This window comes from Bos indicus x Bos taurus, chromosome 15, assembly GCF_003369695.1.
Source record: "Bos indicus x Bos taurus breed Angus x Brahman F1 hybrid chromosome 15, Bos_hybrid_MaternalHap_v2.0, whole genome shotgun sequence".
NCBI lineage: Eukaryota > Metazoa > Chordata > Mammalia > Artiodactyla > Bovidae > Bos > Bos indicus x Bos taurus.
In genome coordinates, this window is record NC_040090.1 from 7,852,030 (window position 1) to 7,879,226 (window position 27,197).

The 27,197-nt window shown below is 35.8% G+C and overlaps 1 protein-coding gene across 26 annotated transcripts in view; it reads left to right on the forward strand.

Annotated features, from left to right (window-relative positions):
* PHF21A (PHD finger protein 21A) overlaps positions 1-27,197 on the forward strand; it is a 192,356-nt gene that overhangs the window by 31,544 nt on the left and 133,615 nt on the right. For 17 of the 26 annotated variants that reach the window (XM_027562545.1, XM_027562553.1, XM_027562544.1 and 14 more), the window contains 3 exons: positions 5,318-5,460; positions 9,866-9,898; positions 12,007-12,093. In XM_027562545.1, coding sequence (XP_027418346.1) covers positions 5,407-5,460; positions 9,866-9,898; positions 12,007-12,093 — 174 coding nt within the window. In that variant the 5' untranslated portion in view covers positions 5,318-5,406. Of the gene's footprint in view, positions 1-5,317; positions 5,461-9,214; positions 9,270-9,865; positions 9,899-12,006; positions 12,094-27,197 lie in introns of all 26 variants that reach the window. The other 9 variants (XM_027562556.1, XM_027562554.1, XM_027562546.1 and 6 more) reach the window with 3 other exon arrangements.

A 27,197-nucleotide genomic window follows, 5' to 3' on the forward strand; every position in this document is an offset into this window, starting at 1 on the left:
TCTGCCAGGCCTGGAGCCAGGAAGTGGAGGTAGAAACTGTATCTTAGAATGAACACTGGTGGTAGGGAGTGGGGCAGGACACTCACTACAGCAGACCTGTGCAGAAGAGGGGCTGTGGGGAAACCCTGACTCGACCGAAAATACCACTCCCTTGTGCTGGAATGGTATGACTTGTGCAGGTATTCCTTGTTTTTTTTTTTTTTTTTTCTTTTTAACAAGGATCTGGCCCCCTTACACCCAAGAAACCAAAGGAAAGATACATATTTTATACTCAAAGGCATTCATACTTTTAGATATCATTAATCGAATTGTGTGTGTGTGTATGTGTGTAAATTCAGTGGTTAAGAAGCATCAGTCTTACTAGCTCAGGTTTGTCAGCACCTATAATACCAGTACTTGAGCATAGTAACCTTGCCAGACTCAAAGTATAGCCTCCAACATCAAGTTCTTTGTGCAGTAGCATTTCCTGTTGACCTATGGAGTGTCACCAAAGAAATACCACCATGAAAATAAGAAAATAAACATTATATATTTTTTTAATGTCATCTTATTGATTCATGTTAGTAAATGTTAGTTTTCATAAGTTATTAAAATTTTCACATTTGTGATCATTTTTAGCACTGGTAGTTAAAAGTTAAAGATATGTTTTATCTACTAGCATATTAGATCCATAGTAATCAGTAAGTATTCAGTACAAATTGAAACCTGATATTTTAATAATGCTTCCCTGGTGCCTGTGCTGCTGCTGTTGCTAAGTCGCGTCAGTGTGACCCCAGAGATGGCAGCCCACTAGGCTCCCCCGTCTCTGGAATTCTCCAGGCAAGAACACTGGAGTGGACTGCCATTTCCTTCTCCAGTGCATGAAAGTGAAAAGTGAAAGTGGTCACTCAGTCGTGTCTGACTCCTAGCGACCCCATGGACTGCAGCCTACCAGGCTCCTCTGTCCATGGGATTTTCCAGGCAAGAGTACTGGAGTGGAGTGCCGTTGCCTGGTGCCTCAGGTGGTAAAGAATCTGCCTGCAGTGTGGGAGATCCAGGTTCTATTCCTGAGTTGCGAAGATCCCCTGGAGAAGGGAATGGCTACCCACTCCAGTATTCTTGCCTGGGGAATTCCGTGGACAGAGGAGCTATTTCAGTATTGTAGTAATTTAATTTTAGTATTTTAGTAATAGACATGAGACAAGTAAGGATACATAGATCTACAAGACTCTACTTTTTCAAATTTTAAAAAATTAATTAAACTTACTTGAAACACTATTTTGAGAGTATAGATCAAAAGTGGAGTCTTACACCAAGTAGATACATGTTATAGAGAACCCTGAGCTGTTCATTTTTGAGGAATTCAGTCTGGGGGCACAACGTATTACAGACTTACTGTAGTTAAGTAAACTTGGTTGATGCAGTGAGTTTTGATTGGGAAAAGATTTATATCAGTTCAAGAACAGAGCAGTGATTTTAGTAATAAATTCAGAGTTGTAGCATTACTGCATTATTAGAATCATTATGAAAGATCTAGCAGTCATACATCTCCAAGCAGAACTGTAACCAGGAAAGTGGTTAGAATCCCCTTCTTAGAGAAGTTGGAAATAAGAAAGCTTACACTCTTTTCAGAAATATACTGTGTTGAGAAGTTTATACAAAAGTTTGTGTGTGTGAGTAAGAGTTAAGTATGTTAAGAAAAGCATAGAACTTTACAGTTTACAAATGGCTTTTCATATAACTTCACCTAATTTAAACCTCATAATAGTTTTGTGAAACAGATGATTCTGTTCCCCTTTTTCTGATTTATAAGCAAACAAACCTAAAGCTGAGAGTGGTTACACAGTGAGTAAATGGAATCAGGTTTTTTTTTTTTTTTTGAGACAGTGAATGTTCTTTTCAGATACTACATCTGCCCCCCCCCCTTTTTTTTAGTGAGATTTGGTTATTTTGTTTATTTGCTTGTTCGTTTGGTTTGTGGAGTTTTTATTTATGTTTTTGTAATTTGAATGTGGGAGGCCATTACGTGTCCCAGTGGTTTGACGCATACAGTCTTGAATATAGTGAATGTTGGTGTTTTGTGCTAAGCACTTGCCTTCTCTGGTGGTAGAACTTACAACTGATGGGCGGCGAAAGGCTTTGTACCTCAGTAAATTGTTTTGTAAGTCTCTTCATATTTACCTTGCAGCAGTGGATTTGTTATTTATAATGTATTAGAATTGGTCAAAATATGATAAATCATCTTTTTATAAATTTTGCCTTCTTTATAATACTTTGTTACCTTCTATATTACTTTATAATACTATAAACTGCCCCCAAATGGTCATCACATGATGGCTGCATACATTGTCTAAGCCCCCAAAGTATTTTTAAAAAGGATTCAACATGTGCTTGCATTGTTTTTTGTAGGCTATGAATATATATGTATATAACCTGTTCTTTAGGCAGAAATCAGTCTCTTAAAAATGCAGAAAGAGGCTTCTGTGAAAAAGAAATATATTAAATGAATCTTCTAATCCTTCATATATTTTTCTATAATAAGTCACTACCTTTTTTAACCCTTCAGTTTTATCTTGAAATAAAATGAGTAATTGGCCTTTAGAGTCCTTGCCAAGTAAAATTTCGTGCCTTTGTGTGTCTCTAATAAGCAGACAACAATCTGATGAAGGAAGTAAAAGCTGTCAGCTCCTCATTAACTTGAGTTGCAGGCTTCTTATCCTGTGAGGCACTCTTTGACATTTAGAATCTCCAGGTTAAACCCTGGCTTTACTTATTCTGTTCCTGAACGTGTTGTTTCATCAGTATAAATTTTTCTGATGTTTTATCTAGCAATTCTAAGTTAATTCTTTGTTATATAAAAATAAGTACATATTTTCCATGGAAAAATTTGAAAATACTGATACTCTGAAAAGAAGAAAGTAAATAACCCTCAGTGCTACCACTCAGATATAACTAATAGCAAATTATAAAAGTGCCACCTGATGCAAACTCTAGGCAGCTCAGAGTATTATTGTTTTTACATGTCTTTGTCAGTTTGACAAAAACGTGTCTTCTTAAATTTACATTTCCATGACTCTCTTGAAGATAGATTTTTTTTCATGTTGATCACTCTTATTTCTTCTTCTGTGAATTGCTTTTTCATAGCCTTTGAAAAATTAATTTGTAATTAATCTGTAAGCACTCTGTAACTGTACAAATTATGTTAACCCTTTGTGTATATTGTAAATTCTTTGTTTTTAAGTTCCTGTTTATTTCTAGAGCTTATGAATTGAGTTGAGCTATGATGTTATATGTAACTACTAGTAAAATAAAGTGTGGCTTTTCTGTCGTTGAAAATACCCTTCAAGGTGATTTTAATTTAATGAAAATGATAGGGAATCATTTTTGGACATGCTTTCTGATAGGCTTAAAACTAAGTACTGTTTTCAGGAAGATCTCTAATACATAAGTCAGGAATTTGAGTAGAACGATTATTTTAACATTTAAAATTATAGTGAGTGCATAGTTTTAACATTTGCTTTAGTATGTAAACCTAAATGACAACAAAAACCTTGGTCTAAAACCAATAACTTAATGATTCTGATATTTATGTAGTTCCAACAGTTTTTAAATATTTAATAAATATCTGGAAAACCTGGGTTTGTTCATCAATATTGCCTTTTCCAAATTATCTCCCCTAGACATACTACCTTTATGAAAATTTTTGGTGGGCAATATCATTGTATAATAATATCGTTTCCTAGCCTCCACAAATGTAAGTTTGAAGGAATTTTACACTTTGGAAATGTATTGTTTTCTTAAAAAAAGCTTAGGATATTTTGATATTACATAACATAGTATGTAAGCCCTAGGGAAGAGATTGCCAGTGATGTTTTTAAGCCTAGTAAGATTAAACAAATATAATGAAGACTAATACTCATACGAATACAGCCTGAAGTTAATGACTTCATTATAACTTTGTTAAATCAGGTTTTAAAGAAGTTTTAAGAAAACTTAGGTTGACTATGGGGCTTCCCTGGTGGCTCAGGTGGTAAAGAATTTGCCTACAATGCAGGAGACACAGGTTTGATCCCTGGGTTGAGACGATACCCTGAAGAAGGGCATGGCTGTCCACTCCAGTTTTCTTGCCTGGAGAATCCCATGGACAGAGGAGCCTGGCGGGCTACAGTCCATAGAGTTCAAGAGTTGACATGACTGAGCGACTAACTCTTTCAGGTTAACTATGAATTTTATCCATAGATAAATAGTTTTTAGAAGGTTTAAAGATTATGAGTCTCATTGAATTAGCATAAGGAGTAGCAGTTATTCTAACTTCTTGATTGTCCCCTTCCTCAGTTTGTAAAAATGCTGAAAAGCTGCTCTTAACTACAAGTTTTATATATATATATATATATATATTTATTCAATTAAACTTTTACTTTGAGGAGAGTACCTGAAATCATGTCTAAGGCCACATTCAAGAAAAAAGAAAAGAAAGAAAAGTTAGCTATGGAGTTAATTTAAGTTGCAGTAGTGGTGAGCAGAGCAGAAGGTTCACATTCACAAATCTAGACTTTTGATGTTGTCTCCGTGTGTAGTTATACGTGTGGCCAAAGCGATACACCAGCAGGCTGGAAAAGAAGGTGTGTAAAGGTGAAGAGTCTGTTCTGTTATATAGATGCATCTCATCTGTTGTGCACGATGGATTTATTTTTAACATCTCTGTCATAACTTTGTGGAAAGCAGAGTTCCATTGTAATGTGGTTAAGTACTAATTTGTTAAATGTAAACCTTTATACCAGAATTTCCCCTATTTTGAGTTTATATTTATTTTTTTAAATACTGTGGAAGTCCATCCAAATGAGAGTGCTCGGGCCATCTTTAACTTCCAAGAGATCCTGAGCTCTCCAGTTCACCTGTGTGGTAGTTAAAATGTATGACCATGCTGGTGTGTGTCTCTTTCCAAGAACAGTGTGTCCTGGGTGGCTGTCCTCTCCTCTTCTTGTCTCCTGACCTGTCTAGGACAGAAGTGGTCTTGTTCAGCTCTGTGTCCTCAGAAAGTAGTTTCTTACATGGTGCTGAGCACGTAGTAAGTGCTTGGATGTTTTCATGACCAGATTAAACACTTTTTTTTATGTCTTACTTATTTGAAGTGTTTTGTAGAGGAATGCTCACAGAATAAAACTCAGAAAGTTTTGGTACCAATTCAGTACAAATCTACTCATTTTGGAAAGAAATCTGTTTGGGGAAAGTTTGTTTAGTTGGCTAATTTTTTTGCCTAATGTAATTTATTTTATCTAACGTGTATGTTTCCTTTATAACCAACATAATGATCCCAAACATTTTATGATCTCTACAGCTGCAGTGAGAAGAGGAGTTTGTTATTTTAAACAAAGGCTGAAGAAACTGTAGAATTAGCAGACATAGAAAAAGTGGAGAAGGTAGAGGATGGAGTTGCAGACTCTACAGGAGGCTCTTAAAGTGGAAATTCAGGTTCACCAGGTATGTTTCATTCATGGCTTATCCCACGTCATGTTTTTAAGTAATGGCTAAATTAGTAAACAACCTGCTGTCTCTGATTTTCAGTACAGTTTTTAATCATTTTTTTAGTCATTTGTCCAAGAATCATGTTATTTGCCTTCTAACACTACTCAACAAACTCACTGATAATATTTTTGAAAATTTTAAAAACCCTGACTTGTCTTCTAGGCAAAAGAACTAAAAATATTTTTTCCATATACTGAATGTGTTTAAAAAAAAAACAAACCCTTTTCCCCTGTTTTTTGGTTAATCTGAGGGACTTTGTTCATGTGACTTTAACTTGCATGTTTTATTTATTTTTTATTTTTCAAAATTTATTTTATTGAAGTATAGTTGGTTTACAGTATTATGTTAATTTCTACTGTACAGCAAGACTATTCAGTTATACATATATACATTCTTTTTCATATTATCTTCCATTATGGTTTATCACCAAATACTGAATATAATTCCCTGTGTTTACTTGCATATTTTAAAAAATAAGACATGTTTCAGTTGACTATCATGTATACCAGAGTTACTCACATGTGATTTTTGGACATATTCCTCCTCTCAGGAAATTTTGGGATGGCATAGTTAACATTCAGCTTTTGGTTCATCCTCACAAGATACGAACCAGTCCAAATAAGACTTTTTTTTGAAAGGTTCATGATGTAATTGAACTGAATCACAAAATTTAAATAGAGTTCTTAAATATTTAGTTTCGTATTTTTAATTCAAGCATACTAATCTTATAAAAATTATGAAAAAATTGGATATTTATTGTTTTAAAATATTTAAATTTTAAAATTACATTTATTGACTCAAAAGGAATAAAATATTCTCCTGAAGTTATCACTTATTCACATTATTATCCTGTGTATTTAACTATTTTTAGCATAAAAGTAATAGCTTTTATATTCTTTCTTAACTGTTAATACAGCACTTTATATGGTAATAAACATTTATTTATGTTTATCAACATTGGTTGATAGTATTTTAACTTATATAGAATGTAAGATATTTCATTTCAGTTACGTTTAGAATCCTTTCCTATTAGAAAAAAAATTTAAGTACTTACAGTAGGGACTTTGATGTCAGTTCAGTGGTTAAGATTCTGCATTCCAATGCAGGGGACATGGGTTGGATCCCTGGTCTGGGAACTAAGATCCCACATACTGTGACATACAGCCCCCCACTAAAAAATACGTATTAACAGGAAATACAAATGACATGCCTTGATGTAAATCTGATGCTGTTATTCTGATTGGGTACGTGTTAACCTACATGATCATGAGAAATTCAGGGATGCCAGAAATGACATCAAAGTTCAGTTCAGTTCAGTTCATTTCAGTCGCTCAGTCGCGTCCGACTCTTTGCTACCCCATGAATCGCAGCATGCCAGGCCTCCCTGTCCGTCACCAACTCCCGGAGTTCACTCAGACTCACGTCCAGCGAATCAATGATGCCATCCAGCCATCTCATCCTCTGTCGTCCCCTTCTCCTCCTGCCCCCAATCCCTCCCAGCATCAGAGTCTTTTCCAGTGAGTCAGCTCTTCACATGAGGTGGCCAAAGTACTGGAGTTTCAGCTTTAGCATCATTCCTTTCCCAGAAATCCCAGGGCTGATCTCCTTCAGAATGGACTGGTTGGATCTCCTTGCAGTCCAAGGGACTCTCAAGAGTCTTCTCCAACACCACAGTTCAAAAGCATCAGTTCTTCGGCGCTCAGCTTTCTTCACAGTCCAACTCTCACATCCATACATGACCACTGGAAAAACCATAGCCTTGACTACGGACTTTTGTTGACAAAGTAATGTCTCTGCTTTTCAATATGCTATCTAGGATGGTCATAACTTTTCTTCCAAGGAGTAAGCGTCTTTTAAAGTAGGCACTGGCTATTAGGCCGAGGCCAAAGCCAGATTATACATTTGATTAAATTTTGGGGCAGAAGCCACCCCTTCATCATTTCCACTTAGGGAATGAAACTGGGACTGAAAATGAGCTTACTGGATAGAAAGTGTGTTAATGAAGCTACCTAGTATTGCTGTGGTAGAAGTATACTTTTGTTCTTGTTGAACAGGGAAATGATTTAAAAAGTAGCGACATGCACATGGTTGATGTTGAATGAATGTTCAAAGAGTAGCGGCCTGTGATGGGCATCTCATCTTTCTTTGAGAAATTGCCTTTTTGAATATTCCTATGTGGATATGATGCAAGTTATATTTAAACTTCTGGAGTATTTACTCTACATGTAACAGAAAATAGTATAAAGCAGAGATTAGCAAACTTTCTGCTGAGGGTCAGATGGTAAAGTATTTTACACTTTGGGAATCATTTATGGTCTCTGTCACAACCGCTTTTCTCTGATGCTGTATGGACAAAGCAGTCATAGTATATAAGTGAATGGGTGTGGCTGTGTCCCAATAAAACTTTATTTATAGGAACAGGTGGTAAGCCAGATTTGCCTGTGGGTTGTAGTTTGCCAACCTTTGGCATAAACTATATCCTCATGAAAAACTGCTGCATTCTTGAAATAGAAAGTAACAATTTTGATAACACATAATGTCACCTTAAAGTCTTTGGGGATTTGAATGTTTGAATTGCCCAGCTTTTCTGTCCTGCCTGTAATGGTCTAAAATGAAGCTTGAGTGATTGTAGGTAGAAAAGTTGGCTTATTTAGTTCCTCCAGAAGTGGAGACTGAGTTTGCTGGTCAGTTTTTAAATTCCAGTGTCATGGAGGAAAACTTTTTTCAGCTTTAAAAAAGCAACTTTATTGTAGTACTCCAGTCTCTGGTACCAAATCAGAAAGGAAGACCAAGAGCTTTTTTTCATTGAAGAATGTGACTAGCCTTTAAGCTGCATTAGTAAAAATGTATATGTATAAAACTTCGTATTTTTATATCCTTGAACTCTTGGAATGTATGTTATTAGTATTTTATAGATTAAGACCAGGATATAGAAGAGTTAACCACTGTCATATTTGAAGTATAGTAAAATATATCTTGTATATTTGGAGGTCACATGGTTGGCAATTTCAGCTATCCAGACTGTGTCTTAGCACCTAATGTAAGGCTTTTGACAAGCTAGAAGAAATCTCTAAAGTCACTCACCAAAGATTGTATGTTTTACTCAAGGGGGATTTCTTAGGATATTTGCTCATCTTAGAATTAGTTCATTGAGCATATCACAAAGCAGATCAGAAGTAGCAAATTTGAATTATGGCTCAGGGGCTCTTAGAGGGAGGCATAGTGATAGTAGCAGTATTTGGTAGCTGCCTGCTTGACCTTAAGGAGTAGATGAAAAAACTGAAAGAACTCTTAAGAACATAGCAATTTGGGGTCTTTATTTAAGGACCTTATTGTATTGTTTGCAGAATAGTGTATTGATGTAATCATGCCTCTATCATTAAATATCATTAAATGCTGACTTTTTTTTTTTTACTTAATAAGGTGGATAAGTATATATTTTAGAAAGTTTTTATTTTATGACTTAAAACTTTAAATGTGTCTTGTCACCCAAAGTGATACATAGATTTTTCAGTTACATGAAAAAATCACTTGGAGAACAGCTTATTCTCAGATACTTACAGGAATCAGTCTTCTCATATTCCTTTATGCTTCAGTTTCTTCTCTCCATGGTTATTGTTAACCTTTGGGCAGTGATGCTTTTAGAAGTTGGGTAGGTCAGTCGACATCCATTTTCCTTTTTCATTTTTTGTCCTTACGTTTTCCTTAGTTAAGGTCTTTCCATTCAGTATTCTGGTAGAACTCTCTTCACCCAGGAACCCCAGGTAGGTCGAATTTTGCATTACTGTTCTTCACTTCCTCGCTCTCAAGTACTAGCATCATGGCTCCACTGGGTACCTCCCCTCCCTGACAGAGAGGACAGTGGCAGAGTCACATCTGACACTAGGCTCCTTCTGTGAACCAAACCAACTGACTTGCCAAGTCTGTTTGCTGTATACAAACGGGTCTGTTTTTGTATGAGAGCAGCTTCTTCCCAGGCCTTATTTGGGACTCTAGACAAAATGACATTTTCAAGGGACATTTGATTTTTGAAGCATTTGGTTAGTTTAATTGTCTTTTAAAAGCTCCTTTCCCCCATCCCATCTCCAGATTTGTTTAAAAATAGGAAGCTCTTTATTTCAAATATAAAGCAATACTTTGTTTTGTTTTGTTTTTTTTTAATTATTAGGAGAGTGTTTCATTAATCTTTTACATGGATCACAGAAGCTTTTGGTCTGTTCTGTTTATGGTGTTGCTTGTTTTGTGTGTTTGTGTGTATGTGTGTGTGGACTTAAAACTTTAGATTTTGGGGGCCAAGCCTGCTTAGTGACAGTGAGTTAGTATGTAAGACTGATGGCTCTTTTTCTCTTTTTATTATCAGAAACTGGTTGCTCAAATGAAGCAGGATCCGCAGGTAAAATACTACTTTTATTCATTTAATTTTTAAAACAATTTAAGATAAAGTTACTGTAAAATACTAAAATATAGATGTTACTTAGGTTTTAAAAACTATTTCATCTCTATAGCAGTTTTTTTTTTTAGCACATTTGTCTTCATGTTTTAAGAATTAAGAAAAATCCAGTCATTCTGTTATAAAATAGCTATTATTTCATCTTTGTTACTGTTATCTTGCTTTTAAGTTAATTGCTTTGAGTATTTTGGGAAAAAATTGAGAGTTAATATGTATATTAAATACTTAGCTTAAATTTCATTTCCACAAGCCCGCTTACTTGAAATCAGTTTATGAGGCTTTCTCAAAATTATTGAACATAGCCCAGAACCATTTTTTACTTTCTTATAGTTTATAGTATAGAGCATTTAAATGCTTAATCTCACTGTTTAGAGTAGAATTTTAGAATAATTTTTAAAAAGCATTAAAAAATTCTTTTTGAAAGAGCCCTTAAGGAAGGTTTTAAAGAACCTTATGTTAATATAGTAATCCATCAAGTATTACCTTTTCTTTAATGTCTCATAGGAATTTTTGGCTCAGGTATTTTATTCTCTATCCCTGAAGAGAAATTTTCCTAAAAACTTACCTTGTCTTTAATTACTGTTAATATATTTATTGTTCAGGCAATGTCTCTTTGGCAGCAATTAGATAGTGGGCCATAAGTATGGGGTCAAAGTATCAGACATTCTCAAGATTTCTCCCTTGCATTTGTTTACTCATAATCTCTTCACAGAACACCTAGACCCACACACATTTTTTTTTTTTTTAGCTTGTTAAACATACCATACATGCCTCATTGTAAAGTTAAGTAAAATAGATTCTTGGATTAAAGAATGGTGCTGAGGCAGATTGATTTTTGAAAGTGGGACATAGTATTCATTTCTACAGATTTAGCCCCTAGTAGCTTAACTATTGTATTTTTAACACAATACATTGATTCTGAGTTGGCATTGATAGCCACTTAACTCCTGTTTGACAGCCCAACTTCTTTGAGAAGTTTCTCCATTTTAATTTTTAAAAATACACTATAATTTAAATTAGGTTTAGGGAACCAAGTAGCAGTAGATCAATGAATAGATTCTTTTATATTTAATATGGTAACCTATATTATCAGCAACTGAAATATTATTAGAAAACTGTAGCGTTTCTGACATAGCTGGCAGTTATATAACAGAGCAATCTTAATGTGGAGAATCTGAGGGGGCAGAGAGTTGCTGGACAGTCTTGTGAGTGATCTCATTAGAGAGGCCTTGTCACAAAGAAGACCTCGTGGAGCAAACACGAAGGGAGGATGCATGCTGCGGCCCCGTCAGGAGATCAGGCAGAGCGAATCGAAAGAATTGCATGAGAAACGAAAGAGGAAAAGTAGTCTCTTTTTGGGGTGGTATTCAGTCAGCTAGTAAGTAGGCTATCTTGTTACATTAAGCTTTTGAAAACTTTAATTTTGGATTTTTCTCCCACGTGAGTAAAAGGCAAGCATGCTCAGTGTATCTCATTTAAAATAGTATTCTTTTTTGATTCCTAACATTTTAGAACTGAGAAGTTGCCCTGGTAGTCAGTATGTTAATTTGAGTGATGTAGTGTTAAGGCAGTTGCAGCACTGACAGCTTTTCAAATCTAGGCTAAAATAACAAATGTACTCTACTAAATAAGGGAGAGGGCAAGCAGAGAAAAACCTCTTTTTATTGATAATGCTATTAAGCATCCAGTTTGTTCATCCTTATAAATTCTGTTTTTTTGCTTTTGTCTGATGAGTGGAACTTTAGGGTTTCTGTCAGCTGTTATTTATGAAGAATAGCTATTTTAGTAGAAAGGAGTACTATTACACTACAAAATGCTAAAATATAAAATATCTTTTAATTTGAAATAATCACAAAGGAATTTACCCCTGTCCTTGTGTTAGCAGCCTACATTTAGGATCTATGCGCTAGGTGGTGGTAACATGACTACAGTTTAATGCATGACAAATATGATGGGCTAAATGCTTTAAGGTTGCTTCATCATTTGTAATACAGTATGCATAAAGTCTCCTTGCTACTATCCTGTTAACAAATGAAATATCTTCCTCACAGATATTTTTTCTTTCCAATCAGAATGCTGATTTAAAGAAACAGCTTCATGAACTCCAAGCCAAAATCACAGCTTTGAGTGAGAAACAGGTAGGGGAAAAAGGAGGGGGGGCATATTTTTAACATTGTGTTCTAAAGATATGTCTGCTCGAGGCTTCTAGGAGAACTGCTATTTTTCCTCATGTGTGAAAGTAAGTGTGGGCAGCCAGACTCAGTTTTAATTTTTTTTGAGCTCTGTTTATCTATTTTTATTTTCAGTTGAAATCAGTCTCTAGAGTATCCCATGAGTATATGTTAGTGGCAAATATCTAACAGCCGTGTGGCAGGCTGCTGTTGACTGTGTTAATTAAACTCCATAGTTTACCCATAGAAGATGGGGGCAAAGCATGTTAGTGAGAGTGTGTGACAGAGAATCTTAAAGTTGCTGGATGTGCCTTGTTACCTGTATTAAAGGCTTGAGATGACATTTAACTTACCGTGGAGAGAATGGTTTAAGTAGGTCTCCCATTCTGATTATTGTCATTCCTTTATGTTAATCTTTATTAGATACTGACCTACTATTATGTGAAAAAAAACTTTGGTGGAGGCTTGTTAGATATATTCTGTGTAGGACCAAAAAAAAAAAAAAAAAAGAACATCTTGCTTTCTTCCCCAAGTACATCTAGCAAGTGTTCTTTGGAATTTCTTGTATAATGAGCTCCACTTCACCAGTTCAGGCAGCTCCTGCCACCAGGTGGAGTGTGACAATTGACAGAGTATAAGTAAACGTCTGTGGTAATCTGACAGAGCATTTGTTTTCTTGTTCCTTCCCCACCATTCTCCCTCTGGTTAAAAGGCTCGGTTTTGGAGTAGGTGAATGTGTGAACCAAAACGATAAGGTGACTTTCAATTGATAGTTCATGCTTATTGAAGATTTTTAGTTATATAGTTCTCAATAATTGATTTTTGTGTTATATTTTTTAAACTTTTATTTAGTGAAATAATAGCAATGAGAGTAATTTATTCCTGGAGATTTCTGATTGCATTTATATTATGTATTGTATTGTGTATTCATTTAACTAATGGGAGAAATACATTTTGAGAACTGTGTGGAATAAATGTGAGTCATTAATGTTTCAGAATAGAATCTTTTTCCAAGCTGCATGAACAATTGCTTCCCCCACCTCTTATTCTAATGCTTCTACATTCCTCTGTCTTGTCTTCTTCAGAGACAAGAGGTATTTTAGATTAAGGAATTGCCAAACTAAAATTTTGAGTACATAGTAGCATGGTGGAGACCAATTTGTAAGGAAAAATATAAACAGCATTCATTAGATGTAGTTGACTCTGAAAGTGATTCAATTCTCTGAAGTTACAATGATGTGTGTTAGTGAAATGTTCTAGTTTTGGAATTCTTTTAGCGCTGAGCCTTCTTAAAGTTTCAGGGTTTTTTTTTTTTTTGACAAGATGCCAGTGAATGAGTCATTTTTGCTGAAAAACTCACGTGTTCTATCAGGGAAAGAAGGTGAGAACTGATTAGTGGAGTAGGAGATGGGGGATGCTGTCACAAAGTTAAGACAACCTAGGGCTACATTTGGGGAAAATGGGATGATTGTAAAAAATTTACATTTATTTGAAATCATTGTGAGAACTGATGTAAAGATTTGTTTTTTTTTCTGTAACTTTCTCATTTTTTTTCTGCTAGAGACCTCACTTAATAGAACATTGCAACCATTTATGTTTAGTGAGATGTTTTATCAAGTGGCAAACTCTGTCTTCTGAACTAAGTTTGGTATTAGAAACTAGAAGTTTAAAAATGGGTGTAGCATCAGGAAAACCTGGTTTACCAAGTAAAGAAAACCAGTGTAAGAAATTAAAATGCAATCTTGCCGTTTCTAAAATGTTTGTTTAACTATTGGAACAACATTTTTGATAGAACAGAAACTCTGTCATTTTTTAGGTAGGATAGTACTTGAAGGAAGCACAGCTATGAAGTTCAAAAGCTAGCCCTTCCTCAGACTTATGATATTTTGTTTAAAATAGTTTTATTTTAGAGCAAACTCCTAATGCTGTGTACTCAGCTTTTTGTTTTTCCTTCTCGAAAGATCCACTTAGCCTCTGGCAAAACTTACTGATATTCCTTCCACTTTAATAACTGAAATCTGAATTACCTCACTCACATGACTTAATATTTTAATTTAATATTAATTTATTGGTTGTGAAATTTAAAAACAAAAGTTCAAAGAATGTCATATTCCAAAATTAATGGTTATTAACCCTTTGTCATAGGTTTCCATTCTTTTTCTATATGCATTTTTCCATATTCATTTTTTTAAACCCACTTGAAAATTTAATTATAGAAGTAATAAATGCATATGTTCTCTTATTTTGCTTTATTAAAAAAATAAAACATTGCAGTTAGTCACTAATTCATACATTAGGCACTTATTAGTTCTTATTTGTTATTGCTACCTCAATCTTTGGTACTTATTTTATTTCTTTCTCAAGACCAATTACAAATTAATGCACTCCATTTGGGAAAATATAGTCTTTATTAAGCATTCTTCATGGCTAAAATTCAGTGAATTTCAGTGAATTCTTAGTTAGATAGTACCAGTGCTTTCAAATTGTGATTTGAGATTTCTGAATAGAAACTCCCCATGGCCATTTTTGGAGTCTCTTCTTGACCCACAGGACTTTAATTTGTGGTTAACAGTTTAAAGTCAGTTTTAGCCCAGACTTGATTGGCTAAATAAATTATATGTAATATAGTTAAAATCATGATTTCAGAAACATTTTAATGATACAGGGATGCACTTATGATAAATAAGTGAAAAAACACACGCAACTTCATAGGCGTTAACAATCCCATTTGTGTGTATTGTGTGTATACATGTAGATAGGCATATAAGTGTGTATAAAAAACTGTCAGTATAAAATGTTGTTGGTAAGCGATGATTTACAGGTACTTTATTTTTTCTTTATATTCTTAGGTATATTTGCTGCATTCTCCACAATAAATATATTTCTTTTTTAAAATCAGAAATACACAAGAAAATATTATTAAAAAAATTTTAACACCAAAGTCTTATATTTTCCAAGGATAGTTAGCCTTTAAAAATCTAATGACATTCTCCTTATGGTATATGAACCACTCTAATCAGAGAATCCAACTATTTTAAACACTAGAAATATTGAAGTGTGGAAGCAGCTATTAGTTTCTTTAACAGGATTCGTTTTCATTCTGCACCCCTCCCCTTTCATTTTTGACATGCATATGTGGTCTTTTACTTGTCATAGTGGAGATTCTAATATTGGAGCCAATGCACTTAGCTGCTTTAACGCTCTGCTTTCATTCTAATTCATTCATTATTACAATAGAAGCAGTCTTGCATCCCAGAGTTTGTTGCTTATGCTTATTGCAGTTGAGGTTTTCATCTTTGAAACTACTTGGCTTGAGGGGTTTGCCACCTCGTCTCCCTTCCCCTGGTGCTCTCCTGGCCAGGCATCAGATAGGTTGCAGTTTAAAAGTTACTTCCTCAGAGGACCGGTCTCTGAAACCCTTTCTTCCTGTCAAAACCAACAGTTTCTGTTATAATCTCTCATCACACCCTTCAATTTTCCTGCATAGGTATGCCACTTAGGATTAGGGTTTAGCTGTGAATGATTGAAAACCCAAAATGAAAATGGCGTAAACAAGGTAGAATTTTGTCTGTCTCATGTGAAAGCTCTGTGGGGATAGTAAGGCTGGTGATAGTGGTTCCACAGTGCCAGGAAACCCAAGCTCCTCCTATTCTGTTGCTCTGCCATCCTCAGCGTGAAGCTTCCACATCATAGTCCAAAATAGCTGCTCCATCTGGCAAAAAGGGGGAAAACAAGCCCTTTATTTTTAAGGATGTTTACTGGAAGTTTCATGTCTCACTTCCAGTTAGATCCCATTGGTCAGAACTTGATCACATGGCCCCCACTAGGAGCAGGGAAAGCTGGGAAGTATAGTCTATTCCAGATGGCCATGGGCAGATAAAATTCAGGGACTCTGGTACTGAGCAAGAAGAGGGAAATAAATACCGGGGATAATTAGCAATTTTTGCCACAATAGTTTATCAAAATTTGTAATTACATATATATGGTTATTGTTTTTAATACCTGTTGTCCTCACTAGACTGTTTCAAGAAGTCAGGGAGCATACTTACCTCTTTATTCCAAGTATAGTAGTTAGCATAATATTTAGCATAAAATAATATTTAGCACAGAAAGGCATTTATATTTCTTAAGTGAATTATTTTACCTACCTGATCTTTTTCTGTACTTGTAGATATTTTTTTAAATGGTGCATCTTGCTTTTTATATTTTTTAAGCTTAAAATACTATGAACATTTTCATGCATTTTTGAGTGTTCCTTAAGAATGAAACTTTTAATAGCTTCAAATATTTAATAGTCTGGTTTGATCATAACTATTCACTCTATTATTTGATGATATTTTGTGTTTTGTTATTTATAAATGTTGTTATGATAAATACCCTTATATGTGAATCTGTTCTAATTGCCTCAGGATACATTCTCAGGTGTGAGGTTTTTGGGTGTATTGGTCAGCTATTGCCATAACAGTTCTGCATAACAAACCAGTGTTTTATTAAATTACAACACTAAGTTTCACACTGGGTCTATTGATCCTCCTGATCTATGTTGGCTTGACCGGGGACATCTACTTCAGTCTGTGGGTTAGTTGGCTTGCCTCAGGCTGTCAGTTGGGTTAGACTCCTCTAAGTTTATTTGTTCTGAGGCCAGTCATGAGGGGGCAGCAGCTACCTGGGGCATACCCGTGTCATGGTTTATCACTGGAGTGTAAGACACAAGCCAGGCTACCAAAATACATTTTAAGCCTCTGCTGGCATTGTCAAAACAAATCACCAAAATAAATCGTGTGGTCATACCTTGCAAAATTATATGACAAAGGGTGTGAATGTATAATTTTATGACAAACTATGAAGAGTTGAGAGCAATAATCCATCTACCACTGTTGGTCAAAGTGTATAAAAAGCTTTTAAAATATTAAACAACACCAACTTATTTCTAAATAGCCTCCAGGAAAGGCTAATCAGATTAACAGTATTTGTGAGAGTACCAAGTTCTCCCTAAGAGATACCTTGAGAGGAGGCAGGGTGGGGGAAAGCACTGTGTTGATTTTGAAGATGGAGTAATATGTATCTGATGCTTATCTGAAAATATATTTTTCATGCCATTTGTCCCTGGTACACATATTACATAGTATTCCATAAAATTACCTTTGGTTTTTCTTTCACTCTTTCTTTTTTTTTTTTTTTTGGTGGGTAAAAATCAAATAAGTGACCACTGTTCAGGGTACCATTTTGTCTTTCACTCTTTCCACTAATTTTCTTAATCCTTTTAAGAGAGGTAGACTCCTTCATAGTCTTTGGTATTTGCCGCTGACTCTGTGTGTAAAAATCATAGTCTCTTTTCCTCACAGATTACTTAACCTAATACAAGATGAAATACTTTTCTGAGGGTTTAATAAATAGTTGCTGTTCATGAAACCATTCTCATTTAAAATTTGAACATATTGTAGTAAAGTGAATTCTGAGGCCTTTGGGAGAGAAATCTCTGTCCTGCCATAACTAACTATGTTTCTGACGCATAGAACAACAGAATTTAAGCTAGGTGGGTGACGTGAACAGTGGGCTGGGTGGGGAGTCGGGGAGGGGATGCAGAGTCTGATTCTGTTCTTTACTCTGTGATGGACTTGTTGGGGGATTTTTGAGCTGTCAAATAATTTAATATGTCTAGTTCATTTTTTATGGAATGTTTGAATAATGCCTTTTAAGAGTTAATGAACATATATCTATTGAGTACACTGAGTAGTTTTGAAGGTAAGTTCTGTTTAAATGGAAAGTGTTAGCTTCAGTCATGCTGGTCTACTTCATCTCATATGTAATGCCCTCATCTTATAAGTAAAGTACTACTTTTTAAAGGAGCTTAGAACATTTCACATTTAACTCAGTCATGAGTACATCATCATAATACATAAACTGGGACATGGACTATTTGTGACTTATATAATTAATTGTATCAGTTTCAAGACTAGAATCCAGATCACTGTACTATTCGTTCAGTTTTATTTAGTAAATTATATTCTTAAATTATTCTGTGAACCTTTATCTATCAAATATTTTTTGAAATAGGACATTAGGCACAATAATTACATTGCCTTTAAGCTTCATTGCCTTGGAGTCATGTAAGTAAATTGCTTCTTGCAGTCTCATATTGGTAACCTGACACATGACTGTCTCTAGCCTCTGATACCAGTAACCATAAAAAGTCACCCTGTCTCATCCATATCCAAACTAATGTGATTGACATGTCATATTAGAATTTAAGATTGTTTTCTTGAAGATCCTTGAATTATGATGGGAATCTGACCTCATCTTCATCCAGAGTTTAGGAGTTCTTACGATTTAACTAGTTCATCCCTCTTGTTAAATATTTATGTGAAACCATTAGTCCAACTATTTGTTGGTTTTACTGCCTCTTGTGTACATTGGTTCTTTCTCCCTTGCTTCAAATACAGGAAGTGTATTATTTCAAATTTTTCCTGGTGAAATCCTTTTGGCTTGTATTCAGCGAAGATGAGATGAATGAAGGGCTCAGAAATACAGGACAAGAACATCAAGTTTCTAAAGCATAGGAGGTCGTATGCTTGTGATGTGGCTGTGGTTCCCAGTGCTGCATTGTCTCCTGGTTCTTTTTCATCTTTATTCTCAGAGTTCGGTTGTCTCTTTAGCCAGAAGTTGCAACCTACTGGTCAATGATTTGATTATTTCTTTAAGATAGAAAAGCTTGTTGAAGGAACTCGTATTTTAATAATACTATGCCATGTTATTGTAGAACATTTTACCTGAATACGGTGGAGGAAAATCAGGTAAGTTTGGTGACTTGTACCGAGTGCGGCCATCTGCTTCTGAGTTATCTTCTTCTCAGGTCATCCTAATCATTTATTTTTGGTACTTGTAAATGCAGTGACTTAAAAAAATCAGATGAACACAGGTATACCTGTGGCGGATTCATTTTGATATTTGGCAAAACTAATACAATATTGTAAAGTTTAAAAATAAAATAAAATTAAAAAGAAAAAAAATCAGATGAAAATTTTAATCCTGTCTAAAGTTAAATAATCAGTTCCTTCTAATTTATTCCCTTCTCCCTAGGATCTGTGTTTTTTTTTTTTTTTCCTTCAAATTTCTTTGTCATTCTAAGTTTCTGACTCATCTGTTTATTCCATACCCATTATTGAAAGTTTTCTGTGGTGAAAGGCATGGTCCTAGGCCCATGGGAAATGCTGAGGATGAAAACTTCACAGTGTTCCTTACCTATGACTGGTCATGAGCTAAAAAAATGCAGGCTCATTTTTCCTGACACCTTTGATAACTCATTCTTGATCTCCTGTCTTCAGTCCTTTCCTGCCGTACATACATACCCTGTAAGTTTTCTGTTTTCACCTTTATTCATGGGTTCTCTCAATACTTTTGGTCTCCCCAACAGCATTTGCACATGCTGTTTTCTACAGCTGGAATTCTCTTTCCTCTTTGCCTGGTAAATTTCTGCTTATCCTCTGAAGACCCAGTTTAAACAAAGATCCTCAAAAGGTTCGCTTGACTTTTGTCCACTCTCCAGGAGGAGTTAAATATCCATCCTCTGTGTACCCTTGGTGTTTGTGCCTGCTTCTCTTATTTGTACTTATTACATTGTATTGTAATTATATATTTGTAAGTTTCTCCAGGACAGGGAGTATGTCTTCTCATGTTTATACCCCTCAAGGGTAGCATGGCAGATTTGTAGCAAGCATTTTTTAATGTAGTAATTCATTATGCTTTCAAGAAGCTAGTAGTCTAGTAGGGTGGCCCGATATGTCGGATGTCCGTACTAAGGTGTTTTACCATTAAAAGGAGATTTCCATTCATATAGTTCAATTCCCCCTTTTTTGGGGAAAAATATTCTCAGTATTGTTTCCTACTTAATTCTTTAAAAGCACTCAATATATTTTAAAAAAGAACACTGACATTATTAACCTGTGTTCCAGTTCAGAGCAGCTTTATCTTAGTTGCAGGAAAGGAAAACTTTTATGAGGTGAAGTAGCATAAACTAGTAAATGAGCCTGGGTCCAGCTATCTAGGAATGCAGTGTATCTAGAAACAGTCTCTTCTGCAGTGTTGCTACGTCACATACCTCTTTGTCTTGTACTTTCTCCAAGTCCTCTTTACGTTTTTTCCCCCGACTTTATAAAACAATGCTTACGTGTCTCGCATTCTTTTAAACAACAACAAAATTCCTTCCTTTGTTGCTTAATTTCTTTCTGCTATTGTCTTGTCTTTCTCTCCTTCCCATTCCTTTGTTATTAAACTTATTAAACCATGAAATATTATTCAACTCAGGCTCTTTTTATATTACTTTTTTATAGCCTTGTGGTCCTTGTCAGCCCCACTACAGTTTCCATTTTCATTCTACTTTATTGAGCTCACTGAAACTTCTGGTAACATAATTGCCAAATCTAAAGGAAATTTTTCACACTTCTTCTTACTTGAAGTAAGTAGTATTTCATATTAATGATGGCGTTCTTCAGTCTTCTTCACAGAACCAAGAACCTTCGTTTCCTGGTCTCCTTTTACATCTTTGAATGCACTTGCTCAGTTTCCTTCTCAAACAGTTCTTCCTCAGTCTTCCCTTTAAAAACTAATATTCCATGGTATTTTATGCTTTTCATCTTTTCCTATTTTTTCCCCGGTGGGTGATATCCTACCTTAAACCACTACTGAATGCCACTGACCTCCAAATGTTTATTTGTCTTCTCCTCTCTTTCCTGACCTCCAGACAGATAAGTATTTTCAGCTTCTTCCTACTGGATGTCCCAAAGCTCTATTCTCCAAACAGATCTCGGTATCCACCCCTCTTCAACTTGTTGTTGTTGTTCAGTCACTAAGTTGTGTCCAACTCTGTGACCCTATGGACTGCAGCACACCAGGCTTCCCTGTCCTTTACCACCTCCCAGAGTTTGCTCAAACTTATGTCCATTGCGTTGGTAAGGCCATCCAACTATCTCATCCTACTTCTCCTCCTTTCCCTTTGTGGTTAATGATGCCCTATTCCTCCAGTAGCCAAGCAGAAACTTGGAAATAATTATGAAGTTCTTTCTCTGTCTCATCCATGATTACAAAGTCCTGTTTATTCAGGCTCCTCAATATTCCTACCCCCTTTTCAGTACCTTCCTAGTGCCCTTTCCATGGTATTACCTTGCATCCAGTTACTATGTTTTTTGATTCAGCCTTTTCACTATTTTCAGGCTGATCTAAAGTCAAACCCTTGAATGTTGCTTTCCTGCTAGAGATCCTTCAGTCAGTAGCTGACCTTCTCTTGTACTCTAGGAAAAAGTCCAAACGCCTTATGATGGCTCAGAAACCCCTCATAATCTCACCCATGGCTGCCTCTCTACTGAACTTATGCATACCTTTTCCTCAGCGTACTTTAATACACAGAGTACTCGCCGCGTACTTAAATTTTCTTGGATATGCTCTGTTTTTATTTGACCTGGAATGTTCTTTCTCATCTTCTTTGCTTAGTGCAAACCTGGAGTCACCATCTGCCCTTTGACCCAGTAAGCTAATATTCAGGGCATTGTAGTTCAGAAATACCCATGCAAGAAAAACTGAAAGTAACTATAAATAAATCAGGGTGCAATTAGCAAGTAATATACAGGAGCTATATATGCATATTATGAGGTGCTTAACTGGATAGAAAGATGAATGGAAGGTGAAAAAAATAAATTCTAAAACAGATGTACAATATGATTCATTATTTAAAATAATAGTTAAAAATCTTGTTTGTAAGCATGCATTTATGGTGATTTATTTTTTGTATATTCTTTTCTAATTTTTTAAAATATTGAAGTATAATATAAATACAAAAACTGCACACACACACACCCCCATATATATATATGTGTGTGTGTGTATATATACTCTATATGTATGTGCATATGGCTCCAATATATTTTTATAAACTGAAATACCCAGGTAACTAGCACCCATATCAGTATCAGAACATTACTATAGCCACAGAAAATGTTACATGTTTTCTTCAGTTCACTACCCACCTCCACTATTGTGACTTCTAACAGCTTAGATTAATTTTGCCTATATGAAATCAAATAAGGTATTCTGTTTTCTTTCTGGCTTACTTTGTTCAACATAATGTTTATGAGATTGTGTCTGTTGGAAGTTTTTCTTAAAAACTAAAATATAGAGAGTCACAGTAAGTTATCTTTTGAAATTTTATATCACTGAAGACTGAAAGTTTGTCATCTCCTCGATATACCCACCCTAAAGTCTCTTGGCATTGTTAAATGTGTTCTCTTGTGAATTGATAGTTCCTTGCTCTGTTGTTTTTATCACATTTCATTAATTGTTTGTATGTTTATCTCCCTTCTAGATTGTGAGTCCCTAAGTAGTGTGGGCTTTTTTTTTCCCCATCCTTAAAATCCAGTATATACTTAGTGCTTCACACACAGTGGTACTTAAATAGCATTTGTCAAAGAAAAGCAATACATTCTAGTCTGTGTGTTCTAGATTGTGCCATGTATTTACTGGCCTTGCCTACTGAATTTCTCTGAACTGATTTCCTCATCTCTAATATGGTCATTATGATTGCATCAGCTCCTATACTTTTGCTGCTGCTGCCAAGTCGCTTCAGTCATGTCCAACTCTATGCGACCCCATAGACGGCAGCCCACCAGGCTCCCCCGTCCCTGGGATTCTCCAGGCAAGAACACTAGAGTGGGTTGCCATTTCCTTCTCCAATGCATGAAAGTGAAAAGTGAAAGTGAAGTCGCTCAGTCGTGAGGTCTTAGCAACCTCTTGGACTGCAGCCTACCAGGCTCCTCCGTCCATGGGATTTTCCAGGCAAGAGTACTGGAGTGGGGTGCCATTGCCTTCTCTGTCCTATACTTTTAGCTGCACGTAACTGAGCACCCAGTTGAAAGTGGCTGAAACAGTAAGTGGATTTATTGATTCACCTAATAAGTTGCTAGAATTGACCACTTCAGCATCTCAGCAGCACCACCAGAACACATGTTCTGGTCATCTTTCTGTTCTGCCACCCTTAGCGAGTCAGCAAACATTGCTTGTTGTCACAATATTGCTGCTGCTGCTCCAGGCTTTACATCCTTCCAGTTCTTCTGGTATGTCTCTTTTTACGAGCAAAGAAGAACTTAATTAGAAGTTATTCAGCAGATTTTGCATCCTGTTGAGCACACTTTGGCCACATACTAGTGTTTAAAGTAGTGACTGGCAGAAAGAGTGGGTCCAAGACTAATTTATATCCTGGAGCTGAGCATTTGCCTCTCAAACATTTGAACACTAGATATACAAAGTTAGTTTCTTGTTAGCAAGAGATAGAGAGTAACGGATTTGAAAAGGTTAGAAGAGACAGAGAGTAACGGATTTGAAAAGGCAATCAACAATATCTTTCTGTCTCCATCTATGTAACAGTTGTCCCTACTATTGTAAGTTAAATATAATATATATTTGAAAAATATGTGAGCCCTTAGCACTTATTACTGGTTTCCTAGATTGTTTTAGAAAGGTCTCCCTTTGCCAGCCTACCTAAAAACCTGCTTTAGGTCAAGGAATGTAAAAATAATTTTGCTGTTTGCTAGAGTATCAACAGTATATTATTGTAAAGGTAAATCTATTACAGAAAACAATGTAATTTATTTAAAATACGAACTGTAAATTATTTTGAAGTTTTTCAATCTTTAAAATTTATTTTCTATAAGCTATCACTGTCATCACTGTTATTAATATTAATAGTCTATGCCTTTGAAGCATGGCAGCCTGATGTCCCTTGGTTAACAATACCTTTTAACCTGCATTATTCAGAAAAGCCAGAGTTTTATCAAATCCAATGGTATTCATGGATTTCAGTTTTTTAAAAGGTTGAACACTATAAATGACAGGCAAAATCAACAGATTACTTCATTTCGTTTTTTATTTTTTACCGATTAGGTTAGGAGAGGGGCTTCCCTGGTGGCTCAGCAGTAAAGAATCCACCTGCAATGCAGGAGACACGGGTTTGATTCCTGGGTTGAGAAGATCCCCTGGAGGAGGGCATGGCAACCCACTCCAGTATTCTTTCTTGGTGAATCTCCTGGGCAGAGAAGCCTGGTGGGCTACAGGTGATAGGCTTGCAAAGAGCTGGACACTGCTGACCAACTGAGCACAGGGCGGGAGAGCCAGACAGGAAAGTAAGTGTGCTCTTGAGCTCCTGTCTTCCCATGGTAGCTGGTTAGATGACGGGCTGCCCTCCAAGACTGTCTTTACAGAAGACACAGTCCCCAAAGTTGATTTTTCTCTAAGTTGAGGAAGCAGTGTTTGTGTGAATCAGCAGGGATTGGCTAGCCTCTCTCATACGAGTTTCGTCTGAAAATGACAGAGTGATGATTAGTTTCTGTCAGTTAAGCACCAAATATTCCTTTGCTCTGAAAAATGAGGCCTTAGCAATCTTTAACTAATGTGTTTAATTTGTCACCTTTTGTCCTACTCCCACTTCCACTTTTTAAAAAACCTCTTCCTTTTGCCAAAACAAATTATATCATTTTGACCAAGAAGAACACTAAAGGTGGAGATCAATTCTGAACTTACTTCTCCTATGAGCAGTGAATGATTATTGCTAATCCTGTTTTATCTAGTGCTTCTGTCATCTAATACAGTGATTGGAGGAGAAATTAACATTGCCTTTCCTATGGAGTCAAGAGGCACAGATAAACTTACTCTGAAAAGTTGCATTTCCTGAAGTGAAGTTGGGGAGTGTATTAATCGACAGGAATTGAAATTTGTTTTTCTGAGTGTGCCTTATTTATTACAGATTGTAGAAGTTGGTTGTGAATTTGAGACAGATTTATGAAGATTTTGAGTTAATCCATCACTTCTATTTAATTAAGAATGAGGTGGCAGTCATTTTTTTAAAAAACATAAATTATTTAGAAGTTCACCTTTTCCATAGAATGTTTGTTTGATTTTTTTCATCTGCATGAAGTCTTAGAGACTATTACTCACACCCCAAATCCCCAACTAAAGTCAAGGTAGAAAAAGTAACAGAGGTCATTTATAAACATCTGTCATATAAACTTCTGAAGACACTTAACTGTTTACTCTGCTTTCTGTTTATCCCAATGTGAGTTCATCAGTTGAGACTGTTGGCAAGTTATCAGAGTACTGCCCCTGAGCCTTATCCTCTGCTAATAGCTGATAAGATTGTATCTACAACTTTTAAAATTTCCAGTATTCCCTCTTTGTGACTTTCTTTCCTCTTTCAACTTGCTTAATTGTCTTCCTTGGTTACAAAGAAGTTTATAGCCATGACTTCTGAAGAGAAATTGATTAGTTCTCCACAGATGGAAAGAGTGGTATGAATCTCTGGAGCTGGGATCAGCAAACCACAGCCTGTACCTGGGCACATCCGGCCAACATTCAGGGGATGTTGTTGGAATACAGCCACCTAGTTTTCATTTACATTTTGTCTCTGGCTGCTTTGGGGTTTCAGTGGCAAAATTGAGTAGCTGCAACAAAGATCTTCCCATTTATAGAAAAGGTTTGCCAACTTGAGAGAAATTTAACCAGAGAGGCATTTGACTGAGAGGTAGTAGGCACAGAATAACAGTGAAGATCAAGAGTGCCACACTGGAAACAATATATATACCGAATAATGAAAAGGCCCTCTTATATGCATACATTCCAGCCCCATAGTTTTCAGTTCATTTTTTAAAAAGCTGTTTTGTTTGGATTTTTTTCTCCCTCTCTTCTACTCCCTCTCCTTTTCTCTTATATATTTATTGAGGCATAATTAATATAAAATAAACTATGCAGTTTTTTTTTAAAGAGTATAAGTTTTAATGAGGTAAAACCATCACCATCATCAAGATAATGAACATACCCATTACCTCTAAAGGTTTCCATGTGTTCCTGGTAACCCTTCTTTTCTTTCCTTACTTTCCCAGTCCTATCCCCAGGCAAGCATTGGTCTGCTTTTTGTCGCTCTAGGTTGTTTTATACATTTTAGAATTTTAATGAATATATTTATACAGTATGTACATTTGGGGATTTTTTTCCCAGTCTTTTTTTTGTTGTTGTTTAGTCACTAAGTTGGGTCTGACTCTTTTGCGACCCCATGGACTATAGTCCACCAGACCCCTCTGTCCATGGGCTTTCCCAGGCAAGAATACTGGAGTGGGTTGCCATTTCCTCTTCCAAATGATCTTCCTGACCCAGGGATTGAACCCACCTTTCTTGCATTGACAGGCAGATTCGTTACCACTGAGCCACCACCAGGGGAGCCCTCCTAGTTTTTAGCTATTAGAAATAAAGCTACTACGAGCATTCATATGCAAGTCTTTGTGTAGAGATAGCTTTCACGTCTCCTAGGTAAGTACTTAGGTGTGGCTTCAATGGTACAGTATGTGTATTTTTAACTTTTTTAAAGAAACTGCCAAAATGTTTCTAAAGTGGTTGTACCATTTTACATTCCCATCTACAGTGTATGAGAATTCGAGTTGCTCTGCATCCTTAGCCTTTTATTCTTAAACACTTTAAACCTAACAGCCAAGAATCTCAGCTAGTTAAGGGAAGCTACTAACAGATCCAGAGAATTGGAAGGGAAAATTAAAAATAACTATAACTTTAGATCCTCTGATGAGAAAGAGAAAGATATTGCATCCCTGAAAACAGGAATAGGATGCTAGAAAAAAACCATTAGAAAACAAAACGAGTTATTTTTTTTTAAATTGAAGTATAGCTGATTTATAGTGTTGTGTTAGTTTCAGGTATACCAAAAAGAATTCTTGATAATAAAAAGTGAAATGTTTAGAAGATGAAATAGGAGTAATCTTTCAATAAATAGATGAAGAGACAAAGGGATGAATGACAGAGAAGAGGAATTTTCAAGGATCAATCCAAGAGGTCTAATGCTTGACTAATAGCAATTTTAATGCAAGAGGACAGAAAATGGAGAAGAGGAAATCATCCAATAATGAACATAAGGAAATTTCTCAGAACTGGAGAGCATACATTCCAGATTAATAAGAGTTTGTGCTTCGTGCTCAGTCCCTCAATTGTGTCCGACTCCTGGTGACCCTTCCCTGGTGGCTCAGATG